Source organism: Dryobates pubescens, chromosome 11, assembly GCF_014839835.1.
Source record: "Dryobates pubescens isolate bDryPub1 chromosome 11, bDryPub1.pri, whole genome shotgun sequence".
In the NCBI taxonomy this organism is placed as follows: domain Eukaryota; kingdom Metazoa; phylum Chordata; class Aves; order Piciformes; family Picidae; genus Dryobates; species Dryobates pubescens.
In genome coordinates this window covers 7,302,080-7,323,348 of record NC_071622.1, presented here as the reverse complement: position 1 = coordinate 7,323,348, position 21,269 = coordinate 7,302,080, and the positions used below count along the sequence as shown (strand labels likewise).

Genomic DNA, 21,269 nt, shown 5'->3' with positions numbered 1-21,269 from the left:
CCTGAATATCAAGGCTGCGAGAAGAAGAAGAAGAAGAAGAAGAACACAAACAATTCCTATATCCAAATATTTTACAGCTGTACCCAAACAAACAAAAAAGGGAAAAAAAAAAAAAGGAGGAAAAAAAAAAACCAACCAAACCACAAAACGCCTGGTTAAGTGATGAAGCTCCCCCAAGCCGCCAGAAAAAAAACACCATGAAATAAAAGTAAAAAAAAAAACAATAATAATAATAAAGAAAAAAAAATCCACGTTATTAGCATTAATTTAACATAATTAGAACTTCAATAGCCGTTTTTTTTGTCATTGACAACGATTGTTTTAGCACACTCGTTACCCGCAGGGCATTGTGCAATGCCGGCGGCGCTGTTAGAAGCTTGTTGTTGCAAAGATCAGTCAGCCACTTGTGTCCCCGCTTACAAGACTGAACTTGTGCACTGCCCCCACAAGGGATTTGTGTCAAAATTTGCTAGCTGCACAAACTTCTATTAAGCATTAGGGCAAAACCAAAAGAAAAAGCTAAAGAAGCCAATTTCTCTCTTCTTTGGGATACAATTATTTCCCTTGTGCATGAAGTATCAACAACAAAAGAAAAAAAACTGAACAGACTGGAGACAGAATAAACTCTGTTTAGTTTATACAACCCCGAACACATGTTGAACTATGAACTGAGTTTATTGGGTTGGTTTTATTTATTTTAAATTTTCTTGTGCCCACTCTCAGGCATCGTCATCTGACGTTTCGCTGCTACTAGTTTCTGTGTCTGAGTCCTCAATCTTTGTCTTAAAAGTGCTTCTCCAGTGGAACAACAGGCTGGAGCCGCGGCCCTGAAGAAATCCATTCTTCCCATATCCGTTTCTTCTTCGCTGTAGGAATGAAAGCAAGTCTTAAAGCAAGGAAGAGCGCAGAGAGTAACTGTCACTAACCACCTCTGGACACACATTTACCTTTACACTCTGCATGGCTAATGCAGAGTCACCAATCACACTTATAATCTCACTTCAACTCTTTAGCTTCTCAAAGATCCTTAAGAATTCTGCCATAGAAGACTCGTGTGCGAGAAGGGGAGGGAGAAGAGCAATGCCACAAGTGGCAAGAGCTGTACACGTACCTGCTCTGACTTAATTTGGAACTCTTTGAGCTCATCCTCTGTGAGGGGAAGGTAGTTCTCATCATTTTCAGGATATTCCTGCCATCCCATTTCTTTCAGTAACCTGATTTGTGGAGAAAATAAGAAGGGGCATGGGAATTAAAGTGAAGGAACAATGGCAAAGGAGAGAGTATTTTCTACATGAAGTGTGACTTTTATTGTATCAAAATCCTCCCAATTCACCAGGGAATCTTCTCTATCAGAGATCACTTCCACAATGCTTTGTGTTTACCCAGCCTTTTCCACACTTGATGCCTTTTACAAATATTTAACCATTAGCAGTCCTGTACAGTGTGTAAATAATGAGCCTGGCAGAAAGAATGCAAGGCAGAAGCTTGAAGTTCTACCCAAGGACATGAAGCAATTAAACCAGTATCACAGATCAGGATTCTCCTAAAACTCACTATCTGCTCACACCAGACGTGTACACATTGCTTGCTCAGTGAAGCAAGATGCAAGCTAAGACACTAGGTAAACATTTTCTCAACTCACAGCACTTAAAGCAGCACAGGAGTATTGTAAGTGCAGGCAAAAAGCAGTGTGTGTATGTGAGGGTGTACCTTCAGACCGTTCCATTTAGGACACCTGCTTGTAAAGCAACCAGAATCTCATGAAGCTTACGCTCAACTCCTGGTGTGGGCACGTAAACATAGGCAGCATTAACACAGGGATAGGGCACTACAGAGGCACTGGAATTTAATTACAGACCTTGGCAAAGTCTTGCCTCAACTGTCATCAGTGTCTTACTTTACTTTCAATAGGACTCCACCCAGTCCAGCACTAGTCAAGAAGCCCACACACCTCTAGCTCACAACACACAAAGCTACTGCTGCTTCCCAGAGAAAGGTCTTTGAAATAGTTTCCTCCTCCCCCTCCTCACAACCCAAGGACTCACCCTCCTTTATTCCAGACACTATTTTGCTATTTACCTACCTGTGTTCTGCTTCCAATGAATGGGAGAGGTTTTCCCCCTCCTCCGGCAAAGGGAGAGAAAGGCCATTCTGATGGCAGTTCTCTTCCCAGTTTTCCTTTGGTTCTGGTGTGCTGTTGCTCTCCATCTAAAGGAAAATAAAAGCATCAAAGTGTGCTTGCACAGACTGCCTAATAGCACATTTCCAAGGTCAAGCTGCTGCTCATGAAAGTAAAGTACAGCATAGCCTTTTCCATCTCGAGTCTGTTTTTTACAGAGCCAGAAGCTGAGAGCAACTTCCACCTGGCTGTTACAAGACAATGCAGTTACGAACAACATTTGGCAGACAGCACTTCTGTGTCAGGAGAGTAAGTGGTGGCATTATAAAGCCATCACTGGAGGCCTTGGAGTGAGAGCAAGAAAACTAAGAATGAAATACTCCTCAGGAGGGACTTCACATATGCATTAAGTCACAGACTTAGGCATTTAGAGGTCCAGTCTCTGAGGCTTGAGCCACCACCCTGCACCTTTCACAAGCACTGAATTCAATTTTCCTGTGGATGTAGTCTGACAAAGAAGTTTGAAAGCAAATTAAGATGTTGAAACCCAGCATTGTTCCACTCCTTCGAGAATTCTTGCAGAAATCTAGATTACCATCACCATCTGGGACCTCCCTTCAAGTCTCCTTTATTACTTATCCATTTGCATTTCATCATGTTACAGGTCTCCCTCCATCACAGTGCTGTGCACTACTTCTGCCAGCTGTCAGACTGATAGAAGTTGTTCCTTACTCGCTCTGGAGCCTGAATCACACACATTGCTCTCTTCTTTTTTCAGTACCTAACTCCTTACATACATAATGACCATATTACAGTAAGGACAGTGGTCTCACATCATCCAGCTTGTCGCATTCTCTGTTCTCTGTTATCTCCCCATTCCTATCATCTTTCAGTGCCTTCAGGAATTCGCTCTTCTTATCAGTGGTACGGCGCATCAGCTTTGTCAGGCGTGAAGAGCAGATCTCAATGGGAGGGGTGGTGCTGGAAGGACTCTAGACAAGGAAAGAAAAAGACAAAAGCTTTCAAACTGTATGGCTGAGAAGACAGGGCCCTCTGTGTGGGTCTGTGCTTACACATTTCAAACACCAAACCGGTTCCTTGGCTGGCTCTTAACCCTCAAAAAAGAAAATGAAATGTCAAATTCCCTTCTTCCATTACCAGCACACTGCTCTCCCCCTTAGCACTAGCCACTCAATTTCTGCCCAAAGGAGTCAGTTCACATGGCCATGACCATGTTTATTTTGTTCCTTGGGAATGTAACACTCTTAAGCAATAGTGGAGCCTACAACAGAATATGAAGACAGAGAACTTCATACAGGACTCTTGCCCCACAAAAATTAAAGAGACCTGGCTCTGTTTGATTTTTCACCTTAACCCATTCAGACTGTACCCTGACATTAAGCTATGGGGTGGAAATCTCATTCCAGGGAGTGGTCACATCCTTAGCTAACCACAGCTCGATATGAAATAGGTAGCCACAGCCTTGGTAACCTCCCCTAACAGCACGCTGCCGATTCCTGGCCATGTACACTCACAGCCCAGATGGGTCAGTGTGGAGCCAGACACAGACAACCTTGGAGCCTGTGGGAAATCTGCTCAGCTCAGTTTCATGAGCCCAAGGGAACCTCCCATGCTCTACCACAGCATTTAGGCTTTCTTAATCACCTCAAATGTATGAGCCAGGCATAAGGCACAACAATTTGCACACTGGCAGTAGCTCAGCAAGTACAGTAAGTAATCCCAGTAATCCCAGACAATACAATAAAAACACTGCTAGCCAAGGTGAGCTTTCAACCCAATCTGTTCCATCACTTTGACTGGACACACAAAAGAAATCTAAGAGCATGTTCCTGACACCTTAACCTTCTGGCTCATAGATGGAGTTTGTGCCTGGCTGCTCCAAGAATATAAGGAATTTAGGCATTAGTATGACTTTGTGACACTAGAATCTTGCATGCATACCTATTCCTTTTCTTCACTTAGTGCGATTTTTCCCTCTCAATATTAAAACAGTTTTATTAAAGCACGTAATGTTCCCCCACTTTACTTTTTTTTTCCCCCCTCTCCTTTAAGCTAGGTGAGGAAGGCTGCAAATTCAGGCTCTTCAAAATGAATTTCCTTTGCAAAGTATTTTTGTCACACTCCCCAGTCCTCTAAGAAAAATCAAGGGAACTGAAATATTTGGTAAAACAAAACAAGGCAGCAATTGCTGCTTGTATTTCTAATGCCTGTTGCACATGAAACATTGGTGTGAAATAATGCCTTTCAGAGAGGGGCATGCTGAAAGGAATACCTTACAGTAAACATTTTTCAGGTGGCTCTTTCAGAGTTTTGCCTAATTCAATACATTAAGGAGCAAGAGCAATTTCAACAAAGTGACTGTGAATACTGGGATAAAAAGCTATCAGAGTACTAAAATTTAGCTCTCAATATGGTAGCTAGTTTGACTTCAGTGACAGAAGGCACAATAAATAAATGGAGGTTAAAATTTACATGAGTTCTGTTAACTTGGAATACTCTACTTGAGCTCTTTGCTTCGTGGCTATTTTAATGTTTAATAGAATTGCTGAGGCGCTAAAACTTAACTTCTATACACTAGGGCATGACAGCTGCAGCCAAAGCTCAGAGACAGATTTCTGACAAGGAATTTAATTTCACCTCAATTCTGGCTTTACACATACTTTCTGCAGAAGGATTTTTATATATCATCATCTTCTAAAGGGCAACAACTAGACATTTTGGGCATCTTTTCCAAAGGTAACTTTAGCCCTTAGACTGAAACGTCAAGGCATCCCTCAGGGATTTTTGTTGTTGTTTGTTTTTAACTAAGAATCCTATGCATCATCTCAGATTTGGTCAGATGTCAGACCATGTAACAGGGACAGCTACTCTTAATGAAGAGCCATCCCAAATTATTTTAAGAATTCAGACTGTGTCTTAATTTGGTTACCATAGACTGACTTGTGGGGACATGGTGTCAGTACTAGTTGGTACCCTTTTAGCCTTCAACACAGCACGGTCTGCTACGAATAAAGGTGCCCTCCTGCAGGAGGGGCACTATCCTCATTTCAGAAACAAAAACTTGTAGTAGGCCTGTGGAGTTGGGATTAGAGTAGTATTTGGTGGCCAAGGTCTTGTGTTTCAATACTGTAACTCTCCAGCAGATTCAAAGAAAAGTGTATTACAAGTGCTCAGTTTTACTTGGAATTGTTAAGCCCTTTTTATTTAGTCGATTGACAGTGGTAAGACAAAAGTAAGTCAAGGAAGTGCTGCTTGTGCTGGGGAAAACCCAGCTGCCTACTCCCACTGTCAGATTAATACCTGACATCTTTGCTGACTAAACTTTCGCAGAAGACCCTCTTGGGCCGTTAAGGGGCGGGTGGAGGAGATGACTTGTTACTACTGTATGTTACAAAGTGAGGGTCCTTTTCTGGCTCTGCCTGGAGGGGAAAGCACATTTAAGTTAACATATTTATGCAAAGGTGTCCAGTATGGACATTATAGAAAAATGAAGGCTGTTAGTAGCACAAAAGACTTGGTCTAAGGACAGACAAAAGCAAGGTAAGGGAAAGGAATGGGGTATAGAAGTCTATTTATTGAAGTGACAAGCACATGCTTGTTAACCATTGCCTTTCATGTCTGCCTTTAGACGCAGCAGAAGCTAAAGCGAAGTACAGCCTGCAAAGGAGGAATTCATAAATATGACAAGTTCTTATTTTAGAAGTCAGGTCTGTAAAGAAGGAAGACATTTGCAGCACCAGAACACCACCCCTCTGTTATACTTCAAACACAAACTAACCCGTTTCAAATTCTGCAAGTACATCATTTATCGCAGCCAGGTTTATTTTTGCTCTGTTTACATATCACCACAAACCTGCTGCATTTGGAGTCCCAGCAGCAGAAGAGAATAGTTATTCAGTGTTATTTTCCTGTTAAGCTTCGTGGAATTTCAAGGTCCAAACTTGCACTTTGTATACAAGCCATGACTGAAGGAGAGAAATGCTGGCCAAAACATGTCATGGCACAGTTACTACTGAAGGGTTGTATTTTTTATGTGTAGACAGACACACACACATATATATGTATGTATGTTATGTTCCAAGGTTCTCTCCATGTTTCAGACAAAAACCAGAGGTAAGTCAGCTTCCACCTCACCAGACTACCTCCTTCCAACACCAAAACCATAAGCAGACACTACAGCTGAAGACACATCTACACTTAAAACTCCCTCTACCCCTTCAGAGCTCATTGCTTGTGCTGTTCTCCCCCTAGAGAAAACAAATGAGGCGTATCACTCATTCCCCTTCTTTTCCCATACTAAGGAACAGCATGGGACTCACTTTACACCTGTATGTTCTCACTGGCTCCTGGTGTCTGCACTCCAATAACACCAAGTCTAGGCACGTCCGGTTATACAACACTATTTAAAGCATTCATTTTTTTTCCTTTTTCCTCTTAATGTTGGAGAGAATTTCTAACACATTGACAAAACCACCAATGACTTTCCATTCTTTCCATCCAGGTAAACCACATTTTAGTTTCTGCTGGTGTACAAGAATTGTGACAGAACGTGCAAGTGAGTCATTCTTCAAGGGTACAAAGGTTGGTACCACATGCAGAACGGACCTTATCATGCCTAAGCTGATACTAACAAGTCCCCACCCTCTCACAAAATCCAACCCCTTACCTCTTTGGGAGAGGTGAGGACTGAGCCACTCGCCAGTACCGCTGGTTTGGTTACAGACACTGGACTGGTAAAGGCAGAGTCACGGCTGGAGGAAAGCGAGCCTGGTTTATGTTCACTTCTGTTGGCTTTCCATGGACTTGGCTGTATTGAAGAGAACACAAAGCATGGGACAGTAAATGCTAAGGCACAAAAAAGGGCTATTTGCATGTATTAAAACAAATAAACATTGTGTTGATATTTTTTTCCCTCCCTCTCCAAGGAAAGTCTCAAGTTTACCTCAACACCCATTTTTCCCCCCAGTCATCTTCTGTTTTCCCCAAACCAAACACAAATCTGGTTCTTTCCAGTAAAACATCATTAGAGCTCAAAGAAATCCAGCATCGCTCCTCATTAATGGGAATCACCATTCAGTAACGCAAGGCATCTTACGGCTACCCACAGACAGGCAGCAAAACCTCCCAATTAACTTCACATTTCATACAGGAGCACTGCATGCCACAAAGAAAGGGTCTGCACCACTTCACAGCAACTTCCCCTGTGCAAGGAACAAGCACATCAAGGAATATTTCTGTCCAGGTTGAGAATGCAAATTATTTATTTCCTAGGGCTCTGAAAATGTCCATCATGGCACTGATTTAGCAACAGGAACAGAAAGAAAGAAAGAAGCAACAGCCAGTTCATTACAGTGCATGAGCACTTGCTGTTTTGATCTGGATACTCTGCTGTAATCCTGCAAACAGACTGGCAGTTTGGCTGACACACTAAAACTACAAGATAAGGTTTTGTTACTTGGAATGTTATCCTTGAGCCTCCCTTATCAACCAAGGACAAATCTGCTAAGCGAAAGTCTTCGCAAAAAGGATCCTAAGAAAACTGCATCAAGCAGCACCAGAAATACAGCTGTTGAAGCATTAAAACATACTGGTTCCCTTTGACCCATTCGATTTCTGAAGCCAACTTCAAGCCATTAGCAAAATAACACGAGTACAAGTGGGATTCAGTTAAATCTGAGATGCTACAGATCATGCAGCCTGCAGGCAGTGAGAGAAGAAGCCGTTGTTTCAATATGTTCTCACTCTCCACTGGGTTATTTTATTAATTCTGAAATAGATCAATTGGTAGGGGAGGCCATCAGCATGACTTAGCACTCACTTAAGAACAAAAGCAGGCCAGATTATTGAATGGATTATGTGGCATTCACAGCACACATTCCAACATTTCCTTCAAACCCAGAACGTACCCCGATCTGCACAACATTGCCTGGCACCAAAATCAGGGGGCAGAATCACTGTGACACAGAGTTTCTCCCTGCAGACCCAGAGACTGCACTGTTTACATAACCAGCTTTCAGCTGCTGACCGTTGTTCTCCCGGCTTCCACAAAGGGGCAGCTTAGACAAATGCACAGACCCCTACTGCTTTCTTAGCGAGGCCACTAGATTGGAGCATGACGACTATAGATCATTCGAGGATTTTGACCTTCGTGGCTTGCTTGAGTGTGAACAATTAGCCCTCTCAATTAGCCAAGAAAGAATGCACTTGCTTCACTGCCACCCCTTCTCCTTTCAACACTACTCATCACAACAAAAACATTTTTCATTGTGTTTGCCCGTGACAGCTTTCCAATATTACTGACTTTGTCAAAAGGAATTGTCCTGGTTTGAGCTAGAAGAGACCTAATTCTCTTCAGTGATTTCACTTTTCAGCTCAGTCTCTAAGTGACTGCACTTCCTCAAGTTAATGACATGGTTTTGCAGAGTGTCTCCCTCTAACAATGGTAACACTTGATGCTGACAGGTAGCACCAAGGTCACTGCTAAATCCTGTGCATCATAGTGGGGGTGCAGTAAGAAAGCAAGCAGTGGCACCTGCAGGGAAAACCAGACAGGACAGGTGATCCTAAACTGATCACTAAGGTATTCCATTCCATATGCATCATAATCAGTATAAAGCTGAGGCACCTCAAGAATTAAGCCCTCTTCTTCAGTGGCCAGCAGCTGATGAGGACTGTCTATTCTGCCTCTCATCCCAATCCACAACTTCCAGAATCCAGTTCCCATCTGACACTGAGTCCCAGTCTGGGACTGCCTTAGTGCCTGCCCACACTATCAGTGGTGTTGGCTTGGTAATTGTTATCTGGGTCCTTGGGTTCCTTCCTGGGCTTGTATCTTTCATTTTATTGATATTATTTTCAAAGCTGCTTTGGCTTTGTTTTTAAGTCTAAGTCTCTCTTCCTCATTCCTTTTCTCTTCCCCTTTGAGAAGGGAGTGGGGTTAATAGAGAGCATTTATCACTCCTTTAGAGGCTGGGCCAGCCCTAAGTCTGGACAGGAATGTTCTGTCCCCTGTGTTATCACATTATGCGCTGCAATTTCTATACAACTTTCTAGAAGCCTTCAGAATAATGCATTCTACCACAGCTGCTTTATGTATGCACCTTTGTGAAAGTCATCAATGCACACAATTTTCTGGCTAAGGATATGCTGATATCCCATCTTTTATCTTTGCTAGTGGTTATCATTCACTGACAAACCCACTGTTGATGACACCAGCAGACAATTCTTCCCTGTTGCAATCCCCACGCTTAGGAGCACCACACTTCCCCAACAACCACAGCACCATGTAAGTGCACACACACTTAAAAATGAGTGTCTGAATCACTAAGTGCATATTTATATCCTGCTCAACATAAGTGATCTCTTGGGCTACATATTAAAAGTCAATACTTCTCCACTAGCCAAATAGGATTTCATACGTTATCAATGCTGTAATACTTCAGGTATGAACCAGGTGTAACCAAGGCCTGGTTCAGCACAGTAAATACTTCATTACAAGGCATGTAGGCAGCTACCATTGCATGTTACCATAATACCAGATTTAAATATAGATACACAACCTGGAATGCAAATAAAAGTTGCATAATGCACAGAACAAGCTAACATAAAACCCTACCTTATTTTTGATATAAGTAAGCAAGACTAACTCAGAAAAAGAGTTAGCTATAAAAATTAAACGGTTCATTCCTACTGTAAGCACTGGCTGATGTATTTCTTGTTTCATCTGAAGAGTCAAAACTTCCTCTAATTTCAGAACACACTAAAGGTTCAGGAGCAGCTCTTCCAGATGGAATTACAAATTTTGACCATGGGTTTTAGAAGTAGTCAGAACAAATGCAATGGTGACTATACAGCAAGGAACAAACATGTTTTTGAGTCCAAATTCTACAGTTACAAGCAGCAAGTATACCACCACCAGCAGCAACAGACATTTACTTAACTTTCAGAAGTGCATTTCAATCTCTCAATCTCTACAGCTGGTACAGAACTAACTTGCAGACCTCACACGTTATCTTTGCACACAACAGCAGCTAAAACAGAAAAGTTGTATGCATTCCTGTTCACTAAAAGAGGTTAATTTGAAGCAAAGATACAGTTTAACCACAACAAAGATAATTTGTCTCCAGACTGGGTTTTTTTTTTCCCCCCCTTGAAAAATCCCTCAGACCAGACTAAAACCAGGTAAGACTATATACACACACATATATCAATTAAGCTGTACAACTGCAAATGAAAGGCATGGGAGGCTCCCTTTCCATCAGAAGCTCGATCTTGTTTAACTATGGCAAACAAGTACATATAGGAACTTCGAGCTGTATATGGACTGTGAAAGCCTTCCATCAACCACCTCTATAATAGGCTAATTTATCCCATCTCACAGAGAAGATCAGTTGTCAAATTAAGTGTTTATACAAGGTTATTTGATATTTTCAAGCACAGGATTTTTTCTTGTAGCTGGAAGAATTTAGCCTGAATTAAGAGAAACTTATGAAAGGGGGGGAAAAAAGCTCCAAGTTTGCTTTCTTAGAAAAAAGTTTCCTATTTTGCATTTATCTTAGAAATGTGTGAGGGAAGGTCACTCTAATCATAGGGTAGATTTTGTTGGAATGTCACAGCCAGCATTACTAATTAAATTTTGGAGTTTAAAGTATTTGGACACTGTTTTACAGGACAACTTAGCTAATCATTTTCTTTAATTGAAAAGGTTAGTTTTAAAAGGTTCTTCAATATTTCCACTATCAAACCTATGAAGATTTTAGGGCATCTCTACATGTAGATTCTCTGGAAAAAGAAAGGGCAAGATACAGCCTAGAACTAAGAAAGCAAAATCTACTTGTTTGTTAACACTCTTGTATTTCTTTCAGTAAAAGAAAGCACAAACCCCATCACTTCTCCAGGTTGTCTTTAAGGCTCAACTAAATTACAGCTCAATTGCAGGATGTTACAATCTAATCTGATCTTAGCCTCAATTGTGTTTTAAACACATCAGAGTACTGTAACCCAATAAAGATTTTTCAAGGTAATCACGTGAACGTCACAGCACACATTCTACTTCTCCAGCACTGCTTGTTTTGTCTAATTAAGATAGGGATTTGTCTGATGCACAAGAACACACCCATTGAGGCAGACATTAGTATAGTGAGAAGAGAAGTTAGTTCTGTGAATGAACAAGACCAAATGACAATTTTAGCAGTAAACAATGTCTACTGTAAAGACCCCACAAACCACTAGATTCCAGGTCTCACTATTTGCTAGGGGTTTGATACTCTTGTCAAGGGAGAGAGCTCTCCCTTGATCTCAGTTCACTGATTTCACTGGAAAACCCTCTACCTTGGAAGGAGGAGCTGCAGGTTTAGGAACCAGATTTTTGTAGACACTTGGGACAATGGTGGTGGCTTTGTTGCCATTTGCCAGGTGAGAAACAGGTGATGTAAATGCAGCTGAGAAGGCAGCAGCAGGATCCTCTTTTGAAACCTTTTTGATGACCAGCATCTTGGTAGGTTGCTTGGCACTAGGGGGGTTTTCTGTAAAAATAAACCAAGAAAGATTCTGAAATACAAACATTCAGTTCCATAACTGATTCACTTCACCACTCCAGTTTCTCAGTTCTTTATCTTAGATGCCACACATTTGATTCTGAGACTGCCATCAGCTGTTCTTTTGCTCCAGCCTCGAGTAAAGATACAGGATAAGAATGTAAAAGTCCAATCTTTACATGTAACCACGACAGCTCCTTTGACAGAGAAAAATGTACAGTGACATCAGCTAGCAGCCTTTCATCATAGTATAGCAATAAAGATATTTTTTTTGGAGCAGCCATGGATTAGCTTTGTTAATTCACTAACACAGCAAAAATACTTTGCATAACATACCTGAGAAGTGACAATGCTTTTACAAACAAGCACAATTAGTATTTCCTAGGCTAAATCAACACACTGGCAGGAGCTGAACAATTTAACAACAGTAACAGTACAAACAGCTAAAAGATCTACAAATGGTAATTGTCATTATTTCTTGAGCAGAACCTGACAAACATGCCAAGAGAACACAATACAGTACTATAGCAAGAAGGGGGGGTTGATTTTTTTTGTTGTAGTTGTATTGTTTACAATTAATCTGGCCACAATTTAACTAGAGATTAACAAATCTGTATTTAGTTGCTAGAACTGGTACTTTGTTTCACTTTTTTTTTTAAAGGCAAAGATTCATATATCACATCAGACTCAAAAGCAACTCTGAGTTAAAAAACAAAACAAATAAAATTATAAAAACCCCTCAAACTCAAACCACAGAATTATGACAGTTGAGTTGTATTTCTGATACAAAGATCACCAGTCAGAAACTACTGTCTAGTTCATTCAAACTTGCTCTGCCCTTCAAGTGATGCCTGTATCAAATTGTAACAGCAGTCAGACAAACAGCAAATGCAGAACAGTGACATTACTGCCGCCAGCAGTTTTTTTTATGACAAGCTTTTCAAGTAGACAGAAAAAAGATAGTGAAGATTGTGTGAGGAAAACAGCAAAGGAGAGAAAGCTGCAAACTCTCTGCTTCACTTAAGGTTGTAAAACTTCTTTCAGCATCAGCATTCTGTACAGTCATGTAACTACTTTTACCTACCCCATACTCCAGAAGGTGTCCCTAACGGTTTGTTCTGGTTGTTGTGTCTTCCAGCTTCTGGATTCAAAGATGGCTGTAAAAACACAACACAAGTAAATACACCATTATATCACACAGTAAAAAAAGAATCCCAGTACATAACATTGTGCTTCTAGGAACCCAGAGTACTCCTGAACAGCACTTGAATTAGAAGAGAGTGCTTTGACACAAGACATCGAAACACAAAGTCCACATTCTCTTTGGGTTCTGTTTTACTTCCAACAGAATTATCAGAGGGCTCAGGATAGGCCCCTTGAGTTTTCTACTATAACTCACACACAAGATGTATAACAAAAGGTACTTAAACCAACAGCTCAAAACACAAACCAGAGTGCACATCATCAGTATCTGAAGTATGTGGTCTAATCTCCTATTTATACAATGTTATGCATTAACCAATTAAAAAAAAAAGAGGGCAAATAAAGAAACAAAAATAAACAAAAAATTCACCACAAAAGAACCTAGCAAAAGCAATGCTGAGCTCCTAACAGAATGGAATAATGAATATACACACTTTTATAAAGAAAGCTTTAGGGTCCATTTTTCAGGACAATGCTGCCTGCAGATTCAGTGCTTTCTGACCAAGTACAGTTGCCTTTGATTCAGTTATCAGAACTCAGCTTAGTGGAACAATTAAGGACATGTCCACGCTTCGAGTGGAGTACAGAAAATCCAAGCATTCAGTGACAAGTGTTCCTGATTAGCTGTTCCTCTTCCCCATCCCAAATAACTTCTGTTCAAAATAAAGCCATCTTTTTCCTCTTTTTAATGAATTCTTCGTATGCTAGTTACTATGGTGACAGCATAAGGCTCTAATAAAGGGCTTCTGAAATAGTAGTCATTCCTGCTCTATAAGAGTTAGGAAAGAATGTCACACCATAGCATGAATTTCTGCCTCAGACCCTAGAAATTCCTGTTTCAGCGCCTCATTTTTCAGTTATAGGCCAATTTTACAGCACAGATGCTCACACCACAGGAGAACTTATATTAACACCCCATTCCACAGACCTTTCAGGAAAAGTGTTGCCATTGTCAGCCACACGGGCCTAACAGCTACAGTATACATTAGTCTCACCACTACGGCAAAGACAATACAGGAGTTATTTAGCAAAGCTTGCTACTTACTAGGCAGTGTGTGGTATTACCATCTTAAAGGAAAAAGAAGTGGAAGTAATTACAGAAGAAACACCTTTGTAGCTGGAAACAGGCACTCAGCAAGGCCACTAAAGAGAAGGAAGTACATGGGAGACCATGGTAGACTACAGCGGTATGGTTACTGCAGCTTCCTACATTTCAACAGGTTTTTGAAAGCCTAAAGAACAAGCTTCACGAATACTGAATTACAGTACTTCTGAGAAATGAGATCAACAGAAATCTACACACAAGTTTTATCATTGCTGTTAACTCCCTTGTGATGCAGACTGCTGCTCACAGCAGCAGGGGTTGAACAGAAGCATGCAATCGCTCCCAAGCACTTCATTGAAAAACAACTCAGCAGCTTAAATCAAACAGGCTCCTATGGCAATTTAAGTGCAGACTAGATTGACCTGAAGCAGCTGTGGGCATTCATATAATTCACTCCATCTCCTAACTTCCTGAACAGAAGCAATGCCAAACTGTCACAACAATTTCAGCTGTGAACAGCCTTCCAGAGAATAAAGCTAAGAGCAAAAATCTCAAGATTATGATTCACACAAGAGTATCTGGTGCACACTATCACTGGGAACTCTCATTAATGGAGACAATAATGGCTTTAACATTGAAGATGAAGTCAAGAGGACTGCATTAGGTGAAGGTGCTGAGTTACCAGAACCTTACAGGCAAATGGACCTCATTACAGTGGTCAAGAAGAGCAACAGGAGGGGAAGAAAGCAGGAAAGATAAAGATGCATACATCTCAAAACATTGGCATTGAGGAATGTGCACAGTAAGGATGAAACCCAGAAGTACTACTTGGTAAAGTTTGGGAAACTAAAGATAATCCAGAAAAAAGCAGCAAGAGACTATTGCAAAGATAATCCCACATGAATCCATATTTAGATAAGAAGCTGATGAACTGGAGATATTGATAGAAGAAATGGTTCAAGAAAGCCTGATCTCTAGATTCCAGAAGATTCAAGACAGATAGTTGCAAAGGCCTGAGCCCACCACGACCAAGCTTCGGAAGGTAATCACAAACATCACCATGTACCAGAAGGCAACAGAAAACAGCACACAGCTTGAAAATAGACCAAATAGGTGTACTTAGGAGCAAAAAAAGGCTTTGTAAGCAAAGTCACAAAGTTTCCCTGTGGCAGATCAAAGCATCACCTTATGGGTTTTACTGAAGATCTGGCTTGTGTGTTACAATTCTGCCTTCAGTTCACAGTAAACATTTGGCAAAACACAGTAATGTGCCAAACCCCATAATCAAACAGGCTGTCAAATGCTAAGGACTCTGGGTACCAGTTAGCATCCTGTTGGCACTGGAGTAATTTGCTTAAATCTGTTGTGATCTCCAACACGGAATGCAACTATCCACCTATGAACACAAATCAAAATGAGATCTGAAAAGCCACTTCTCACGGTTTCCAATTCTTGTGAGAAGTTACACACTTACAAAGTCTTCTTCTTCAAACTGCAGCTGCTCTTTATCTTCCTTCTTCTCTTCCCTGGACTCAACAGGCAGCTTTTCTTGAAAGGCGGAACTTTTCCGAGAATGGAAGTTGCCATTCCAGTGGCGATGAGCTCCGGTTCCTCCTCCACCACGCTGGTTCACACCATCATGGCCCCGTGAGGGACCATGCCAGCCAGGCTGACTGCCAGAAAGCCCAACATGAGCTCCTTTAGAAACACCAGAATCTACAGAATCATGGCGGAGAAGGGACGGCTGATGCCAGCAGTCTAAACAAAAGGAGATAACGATGCAAATAAAAGTCAACACAACATGCAGGATACTGGAAGTATCAGGCTGTTTTTCTTGTTGGGAAGTCAGTGTTCACTAACTACTAGGTCAAACTTATTGAGCTACTGTGTGATTATACCAGAGAACCAGCCAAGTTACACAATGCACCAGCAGCTATCACAGAAACTCCTTAAGGCCTGAGCATGTGGCATGGGAGAAGAGAATAGCACAAATTTCTTACAGGATGTTTCTAAGAAGGCACCATTCTGGAAAACATTATTTATATCCTGCAGAATTCTTCATTCTGTAGAACATTCAAGACTGCCTGCTCACAGGCTGCATTCTAGTTCCTACTCACCTCCAGCAGCTCGGAGGGGCCCATTATTGAAAAATCCATCAGAAGAGTTGTGTCTCCTACGGCTCACCCCAAAGCGGCCCTCTCCCCTTGGAAGATGCTCTCCATGTTTCTCAAAGGTGGCTGCAGGGGACTGCAAACAGTAAAAAGGGATGGAGTGAAGCATTCATTAGGGCACTCCAGGAGCCTGAGAGTTCAACAGTGATAACTTTGTTAACACAAAAAACCAACACACCACAAAACCCAACCCAACCAACAAACCCTGTATTCTCGCACTGCTTTTCAATACAGCATCCACGTAGCTGCACTGCTTGGCCAATGCCGTCAATCACTTGAACCAGCTCCGAATGGCACACAAATCTGTGTACCTTACATCAGAGAGAACCCAATACACTAATATTGCCAGCAGTCTCTCCAAGCACATACTTTCTGCAAAATTAATTTAAGAAATTCCATCCTACACAGGTGCTCATTCACTCATTCCCTTTGAAGTCAAAAGAGCAGACAGCAATGGAAGGTCCAACCAGTCTGACTAAAATTCAGACATGCTCAACTAAGGTGAAGTACTTTTGGGCTGAAACAACTGCAATGCTGTGGAAAACATCAATGCACTGAAGAATCTTTTATTTTTCCTTGTTTATACAAAAATTACTTCTGTCTCCTCATATTTAATCAGGAAACAGAAAGCTATATTCTTCCTTGTTCATCAGTGTTGTCCATCATGATCCAGTTTGCTATTAAAAGGTTTTTCTCCACTGCTGTGCATGAGCAACACAAATCATTAAAATCCTAAAGTAGATTTCCTGGGTCAAAAGAAGCGTCTTCTGGAACCAGTTTTAGAAAGAAGGTGACAAGCAAACTGACCTCATTCTAAGGTTGCAAAAAACTAATGAGTATTTCTGAGTGTGGAGTTAGAGCCCAAGGGTGTATTACCAACCTTTTACTTGACAACGGTCAATTATTTTCACACCAAATCCAACTTCTATTCTGAATTGTAAATAAGTGGCAGCTCAAGTCTTGACTCCCACAGGTTTAGGGGCACTTCTTTAATTATTTTGTTATTATTTGCTATACTGTTGTTATTTGTTGTTACTGTCATAGCTGTAAAGAAAGTATCTGTATTAGTGTTACCTTGGTTGACTGTGGCGTTGAGAAGTTAAGCCAGGCAGGAACAAAGTCATGCTGCGCCATTTAGGTCCAGTGTCTCCCTTCAATAAAATGAGGCATCAAACCTCATGGCCAGGATCTGCAAATGGGAAGAACATTCCCTGACTACCTTCTTTTCAGAACTGAAATAACAATACAATTTATTTCCCAAAAGCTTGGCCTATATAGAAATGCGAGGGGGAAAGTGGTCAAGTTCTTCATTTAACAGTCAAGCATTCTTTTCCTGCTGACTTCATTCCTCTGACCAAAACAGGTACGAACTTCAACCTTCCCAGTTACTTCCTGTTTACAATTAACACACCCATGAAACTCAGGATGGCCATGAAGGTGGGAAAAAACCGGAACTAACAGCACATAAAAGCCATACAAGGCACAGCTGTGTGAAACAAAGACCTGGCAAAATTTGGGTTACATTCCTCCATTGCTCACTGTCTCAGAGTCTCTCTGTTTTGTTCCAGAGGCTGTAAACCAATTATGACCAAATTGGTCATCTTAGAGGTCTTTTCCAGCTTTCATGATTCTACGATGTTAGAGACACTGACAGCAGAATGGAGACCTGAGACAATCACATGGCAGCTTCCGCACCTCTAACTTAAAACTCTATCTGGATCCACCAACTTCAATACAGCAGCAAACATCCCATGCTGAAACTGCTTTCACAGGTATGAAACCAAATGGTTAGGAACAAAACACAAGCCTGTTGAAGGATCTTGATGGAAGTTCAACTGAAGACCAGCTGAGGCAATTCACTGTGGAATCTGAAACTGAACTGTTCTTTCCAACAGGCCATAGCAATGTCCACTGCTCCACATAGTGAAAATTCCGCTATAACTGAATGTCTTTTTGGCAGAAAGTTCTCCAACTTACCATTTTGCTTTGTTTTTCTACTATATCTGCAAACAAATCAACACTATATAAGCAAAGGCAAAAAAGTACGCGTGATCACTTACCCTGATTTTGGCCTCTGTAGTCTAATGTCCCTAGTTTCTGTGCTTCACTAACTTTTGGGTTCCTTCCTTCTGCAGTATGCTGTAAGGCCAGCCTTGAGGCAACAGTGCGTCTTGAAGCTGAGCACGAGAGGCCGCACTTCGTGCCAACTGTGCCCTTCTTCCCCTCAGCTGCTCATTTTAACCTCTCCTTGCACTCTCACAAAGAAGAAAAAACCCCTATGGTAATTTATATTTAAAAAAAAAAAAGCTATGACCACGTTCACCTCATTAATTTCCTCTGGTCGTGGTAGTATAGAAGTCTGCCTTTACATTACAAAAAGGTTTGTCAAGTCTGCATGACAACGTTCAGAGCAACACCATGGTTAATACTGAACAGATACACTCAAGTCCACTGGATAATTCATGATCTGCAGCGGATCAGCCTGAACACTCTGGAAAAAGAACGTGGTTACGTGAAAATGTTTGCCCCCAGCTGCCGAGATCTAAACAAAAAGCATCTGCCCAAGTGCTCTTAAAATATAAATTTCATTTTTATCACATACATCTGCTAAAAAAAAAAAAAACAAAAACAAAACAGAAAAAGAAAGATAGTATTTAAAAAAAATGAATGTTAGGATATACTCTGGTCTTCACTTAACGTGGTTAATGCTCCACAGAGCTAAGCACTACTTAATATAAAGCTCAAAAGCAGGCACAAATGTTTCTCTCCCTGTTTTTCACCATTTACATGCTGAAACATAGGTTGCATCAACAACAACAACAACAAAAAAAGCCAGGCCCAAAAATAGTCTCTTCTACTCTATCTTTCGTAGACTAGGTGCTGCTTTTAAAGGGACACAAATTATTCCACAAGAGCTTCTTGTTCTACAGTGGAGAATTCACTTCTGGGTCATAGTCCTCTTCCATCAAAGAGGGGAGACAGGAACTGTAGTCACTATGAAAAAACAAACCACAAACAAAATCCCATCAATACAAGCAACGTAAAGATGACCGAGTATGACTAGAGAGAAGGAGAAATTGAGCAACTACAGTTCAAATGCCAAAAGCTATTTGATCTCTGATCAAAACAAAACCTGAAATAATCTAATTTTTTTTTTAAAGATCCCTGAAATGAGTAATTTTGCCTTTAAATGATCACTTCCCAGATTTAGTTTAAAACAGTGCAACACAAACAAGCTGAATCAGAATAAAGGGAAGAGTGGAGAAACTGCGTGCAGCTGACAAGAGAGATTCCACACTTCACAGCAGTTTTAAAACTTGAGGCTAAAATAATGATACTCCAGGCTGCAGCTAGGCTTGGCCATTCCACGTGCCTCATCTCCTCTATGTGCCCACATCACTGCTCACCTGCTCCAACACAGCCACGCTTCCCCCTCAAGAGACTCATGACAGTAACAGACCCAGAATTCCATTAACTCCTTCGCAGAAAATATCACCACCAACAACAAAAGAGTTTTTCTACTATGGCCTCTTTTAACTTGAACCTTCTTTCCTAAACAGAAGCAAACAGATAGGTTTATTGCTCCTGAAACAGCTGAGAAGTTTTATGACTGTTTTCGTGCCATCAGCTATTTTTCAGGATCCCTTTAGGCATGTCTTATTCCACCTTTATATTTGACTTAGTAGAGTTTGTTTTCCGTGTTTGGATAGGGTTCCATTCTTTGACCCATTTTGGTTTTCATTTCAGTTATGTCATTTTTTTTTTCCCTACTAAGCATGTGGAATTAAATTTGTTTTTTCTTATTTTTTAAGATGGTTTTGATAGAGGCTCAAAATAAGCACACAGAGGCAATAACAAAAGAATCACCAACTTTTTGTCCTCTGGGTCATTCACTTTAAAAAAATCCCTAATTTTCATACATTTCTTATTTCTGGAGCTAGGGGAGTTTAGGAAGAGGGAAATATTTTTGTACCTAAGCTGTAAGCCATGATCACATTTCAGGAGGTAGAGTAACAGCAAAGAGCCTCACAACCCCTACAAACTACCAGCCAAGATACGGCAAAACCAGAGCGGACATGGCCATGCAGGCTACCAACCCACGAACTTTCTGAGCACCCCGCCCTGTCATACACTGTAAGTAACAAAAACCCTAACCTATCAAAACCAGAACAAGCCAGCACCAGAACAAGAGGACACAGTCTCAAGAAGTGCCAGGGGAGGTTTAGGCTAGATGTTAGGAAGAAGTTCTTCATAGAAAGAGCGATTGGCCATTGGAATGGGCTGCCCAGGGAGGTGGTGGAGTCACCATCACTGGAGGTGTTTAGGAAGAGACTGGATGGGGTGCTTGGTGCCATGGTTTAGTTGATTAGATGGTGTTGGGTGATAGGTTGGACTCGATCTCAAAAGTCTTTTCCAACCTGGTTAATTCTGTCCTATTCTATATTAAAGGGTGATTTTTCAGTGTATGGGGGCATACTGAAACATCTGCTGCAGTCAGAAAAGTCTTCCCATCACACTGAACTCAGCACAGACCTCAGAACTCCTTTAGATGTAACCTTCTGAGGCTACTATCAAAGATTTGATTAGTACCTTCAAGATAAAACAGGGACAAAGTCAATATAGTTGGCTACATTTAGACAAGATTCATTACCTTCTGAATAAATATGCTTTTCAGTACAAACTGTATAGCAATTAAGCCATGTCAAACTATTGAAAAAAGTCATGTAATTTAAGAAGTTGATTGAATGAACATTAAGTACAATTCACAGCAATGTGAAAAATGGAGTTAAAACAACCCCCCCACATAAATGTTCTCTGGCTTTAAGGGTATCTAAATAAATTAACACCTCAGGTTCTCAAGTAAGAACTAGGTCCCTGCACTAAACAAAAATAAAACCACCATGGAAGTACTAAACCCAGTTTCCATCTAAAAAAAACCCAACACCCTGGTTCCCTGTACCCTTGGAAATGGAAAAGGAAAATATATCAACAGTCTTACAGCAACACAAGTTTTGCAGCCATCTTTCTCTGTTTTAACACAATCAAAACCAAGGTGTAACTCCTTGCACAAGTCCAGCTACCAATTTAGAAGACCTTGCAGAAGAATATTCAAGTCTCCTAACCTGCTACTTGATACTATTAGTATCGGTGGCCAGGGCAATTCGTTACTAAGC

General features: G+C 41.0%; 1 protein-coding gene across 1 annotated transcript; it reads right to left on the bottom strand.

The window, feature by feature from the left end:
* Positions 1 to 302: 302 nt before the first annotated feature.
* GPBP1L1 (GC-rich promoter binding protein 1 like 1) lies at positions 303 to 18,716 on the bottom strand. Its single transcript, XM_009901974.2, has 11 exons — positions 18,156 to 18,716; positions 17,170 to 17,284; positions 16,042 to 16,171; positions 15,399 to 15,682; positions 12,761 to 12,833; positions 11,471 to 11,664; positions 6,807 to 6,947; positions 2,953 to 3,111; positions 2,084 to 2,208; positions 1,112 to 1,214; positions 303 to 866 (listed from the first exon to the last, which is right to left on the bottom strand). The coding sequence occupies exons 2-11, from the start codon at positions 17,227 to 17,229 to the stop codon at positions 720 to 722; spliced, it is 1,416 nt and encodes a 471-aa protein (XP_009900276.1). The 5' UTR covers positions 17,230 to 17,284; positions 18,156 to 18,716; the 3' UTR covers positions 303 to 719.
* Between the last annotated feature and the right edge of the window lie 2,553 nt (positions 18,717 to 21,269).